The sequence below is a fragment of the Poecilia latipinna genome, unplaced genomic scaffold, assembly GCF_001443285.1.
Source record: "Poecilia latipinna isolate Pla-1442-1.1 unplaced genomic scaffold, P_latipinna-1.0 Scaffold1132, whole genome shotgun sequence".
In the NCBI taxonomy this organism is placed as follows: domain Eukaryota; kingdom Metazoa; phylum Chordata; class Actinopteri; order Cyprinodontiformes; family Poeciliidae; genus Poecilia; species Poecilia latipinna.
The window spans coordinates 129,516-133,421 of NW_015113748.1; the positions used below are offsets into that span (position 1 = coordinate 129,516).

At 32.8% G+C, this 3,906-nt stretch overlaps 1 protein-coding gene across 4 annotated transcripts in view; it reads right to left on the reverse strand.

Annotated features, from left to right (window-relative positions):
- nap1l4a (nucleosome assembly protein 1-like 4a) overlaps positions 1-2,873 on the reverse strand; it is a 14,698-nt gene extending 11,825 nt beyond the window's left edge. For 2 of the 4 annotated variants that reach the window (XM_015052777.1, XM_015052779.1), the window contains exons 1-3: positions 2,770-2,872; positions 1,591-1,629; positions 1,091-1,165 (exon numbers count right to left, since the gene is read on the reverse strand). In XM_015052777.1, the coding sequence (XP_014908263.1) occupies positions 1,091-1,165; positions 1,591-1,604 (89 nt within the window). In that variant the 5' untranslated portion in view covers positions 1,605-1,629; positions 2,770-2,872. Of the gene's footprint in view, positions 1-1,090; positions 1,166-1,590; positions 1,630-2,769 lie in introns of all 4 variants that reach the window. The other 2 variants (XM_015052778.1, XM_015052776.1) reach the window with 2 other exon arrangements.
- Positions 2,874-3,906: the final 1,033 nt, after the last annotated feature.

Consider the following 3,906-nt stretch of genomic DNA (forward strand, 5'->3'; position numbering starts at 1 on the left):
AGCAGATAAAAAATGATGTTCTGTGGCAGCAAAAAAGAGCCCAAAAACCCCCCAGTCGAAATTAAGAAAAAAAAAAAAAAAAAAAATGCAGTCCATTCCTAATTTTATCTTAAGCAGACATGAATGACTCATCACAATTAGAAGAGTTTATGAGCAACCTAATTTACCATAATCTGCTGACTACCAGTGATTTTTGAGATGCAGTAAAAACAAAGCAAAACAAAACAAAACAAAAAAAAAAAAAAAGTTGCACATCGAGTTGGCTTCTTGGACAAGACCAAAACAGAAGGCATTAGAGACGACTTTATTTAGGTTTCCTCTCATGCTAAAGTTAGAGCAATGCAGAGCCGAGAGCTGTCTCAAAAGTGGAACTGAGTGCATTTCACATTTTATTAATCGACTAAAATAGCAAAAGTCAATTAAATGCATGCAAAAGGAAACCCAGCTTAAAATAATGAATTTACTGGGAGGTGCTAGTAACAGCTTTCAACTTGAACAAAGTAATTCCAGCTATTTAGCAAAGAATAAATTAGGTTTGATTCACTTTGTCACCGAAATGAAGCAAGTAATAAGACTAAATTTAGATAAAAAAAAAATATATATATATATTTTTTGATTTTCAATCAAACTATAACCCTCTTTGAAATGCTTTGCCCATATTTGAGCTCTACAGTAAAACTATTTTTGAGAACCGTGTCTACCAAACGATTAACATGCGTTACAAATGGTGAAATTAATACACAGCAATATGTCGCTTAGCACAAGAATAGACAGTTTTATTTGTTGTTTGAGACATTATCTGGCAGGAGTGACAAAGAAACCAAAACGAAGCAACTTTTGGCAGTAGAAAAAAAAAATTCTCACCAATGCAATTCACAGAGAAGCACAATTTGCCTTGCACTACACATGTACTAAAGTCATCTGTTATAAATAGACTTAAAACAACCAGATTAATGATAATGTATGCGTTTCCTTTCATTTGTGTCTTGTGGCTGTGTAGCAATTAGACAATGCAGAACAATTAATTATGAACCGAATAATGTAATCAAACATGTTAACTTGGAAGGTAGTTAAGATAATTGTCACTGACTTTTCCATAAAGGGGAATCCGACAGGTTTGCCCATCTGTCCACCTGGATTTGGCATCGTTTGATCCCCTTTACCTGCAAAGGTAAAGAATTAATTGTGTTTTTAACTTGAGAGTTATTCATCTGTGTTGGTTCAGAAGTAAGTGAAAGTAGCATTTAAAGCTATAAAATATTCATCATTAGTGGGATTTCATAAGCAGGAAAGAGACTACAATCAAAATATTTTAGGAAGTCTATTCAGAGGAGGATGTCCAGAAATAATCAAATAAGAAAATATATTTCAGTATATATGAAGATTTTAAAATGTCAACATTTTCCTCTCAACAAAGACTGTCAACATTACATTTAACCTACTTCTTTAATTAAGCCTGAGATCATCTATCATCTCTGTACAATTATCTGGTGCACAACATGGGAACATCAACATTTCATAAGTGATGAAAGACAAGTTGCAGGGATGAAACTATTGAAAGTTGCAACGGTTTTATTTTTGTCTGTACTCTTACTTGCATCCATGATGACCAAATGTCACTGCCTTCCTCTGTAAAAAAATAAAAAAAAATAAAACATTAAACATAATTCCATATAATGGTAGTTATTAGAAGCCTTAATAAAAGCTAGAATTGGAGTAAACAGTTCAGGACAATGACAAAACCACAAAGTGATGGTGAAAAATAGATGTTGACATGTCTTTGGCTACAATTGCCAAAGACTCAAAAACAAACTTATAATATTTGGTACACAATATGAAACATAAGAGAAACATCCCAAATACATTCATTGTGCATTTTCATTCAGTCCTCTTATTGATATAAACCAAGGTTAATTTAGTTAAAGATCAGTAGATTTGTTTTAAATCAAGTAAGCGGTCTATTAATCTATTTAGCTCTTTAGACTAAAAATGTCTACCGATTTCATACCTGGGAAACGTGTTTAAATCCAGAGCAGACTGTAAAGAATTCATAGCTTAATTTAATTGTTTTTCAAAGGACAACAACTTGTTTCTTTTGAAAAACGATGTCAGCAAAGTGGTTTTTCAACAGTAAACATAACACTGTGATAAAATATGGTAAGGCAAGTTGGGCTTGCAGATTTCAAGGTAGATTGGAGTGTTGAGCAACAATCCGATGACGCATTGACATAATGACAGGAGCTCTAAAGCTAGCATCTCTGTTTTTACGACATAAAAACGTCTAACGATGACTGTGAGTTACTGTGGATTTCAAGATAAATAAATATGCAGCGTTCTATCCTTCTTTCAAAATATCAAAAAGCAATTATAACAAATCCCTATACTGGTATGGGCGGTTCCAAACATCTAACGGCGTGCTAAGAACAACGTTTTAGCAAACAAAACGAGACAAGCTTAACCCTATTATTTCTTCGATTGCTAGTTAGTATACGGGCATGGAAACAGGAACCTTAAATACAATACAGTTTTCATTATGTGACTTAATTAAGCTGGCTGATGACCGTTTAATGTTACTAGCCGGCCGCTATAAAAAGCTAATATCTAGCAACGGTTAGCTCGCGGGTTAATAAAAGGAAAGGGGTTTATGAAAACCGAGACGAAGACACTTCACTGCGTTTTACTAAATACCTTATAGGGTCGATGAATGATGTTCGGAAGAAACGATAAATGCTCTTGGTGATTAAGTATGCAACATTTCGACAAGCTTACCTTTATCAAGCTAGTCTCCTCGCTCACGCGTCTACGGTGCTAGCACCACGAGCAAGAAACACACGCGTCCCAGCATCCCGCACTCTGATTGGACAGTTGATGAAAGTGAGAGTTGTGCTGCATTCAAGTGCCGTGCAACAATTTATTTTGCAAAAACATCCACGGAATTAAAATGTATGTTTCCTCTGCAGGAACTAGGATGGTTACAGATTAGTAGCTAACACATTTATTATTATTATTATTATTATTATTATTATTATTATTATTATTATTATTTGCAACACACAACTTTATTTATAGTATCGCCTGCTTATTTTGGAGAAGAATAGAGAACAGAATAGAACAAATCTTTATTTCCCTTAATAGTGAAATTCAAGTCCACCAGCAGCAAAGTGACAGGCAAATCGAAGCAGGTAGATTTAAACAAAGAAAAAATATATCAAGACAAAAAGTAAGAATAGCAGATTGTACAGAAAGGGCAAATGTTCATGGTAGCATACTCTGATTTCAAAGAAATGTGCAACTAAGTAGCATGATTTTAAAAATATACAAAATATGCATGTGTATTTGTAGATAAACAACAAGAACAGCAACAACAACAGACTATTTACATGAAGTAAAACAAAAACAATTGCAAAGGATCACATATGAGTTTTTATTTGTTGGATAGTGGCACTTTTGATATATTTAAGCATTTAATTAATAGTCAAGGAAAGTCTTAAAGCAATTAAAAATTTATGCCAATGTCTTAATTGAAAATAAGACATTGCGACTTATTCCCAATGTCTTTTCCTAAAATTTTTATATTACAATACATTTATATTTAAGTGTTTATTTATTTAATTATTTAGTTGCTGAATTGTGAAATTTTTGGGTCATCAATACTTTCACAGTCTCTTTCAACCTGGATTATGACAATGAGTAACCAGAAGAAGATACAAATAAACTTGGTTTCACATTGTCCATATCGCATGCACACCACTAGAGGGCTCCTTCTACCTATGTTTTGTAACAAACAAAATTGCTTAAGGGTTTTGAAACCGAAAGGGCTAATGTTTTTTTTTTTTTTTTTTTTTTTTTTTTTCAAAAAAAAAAAAAAAAATTTTTTTATCCTTTAAAAAAAAGGTGTTTTCCTCT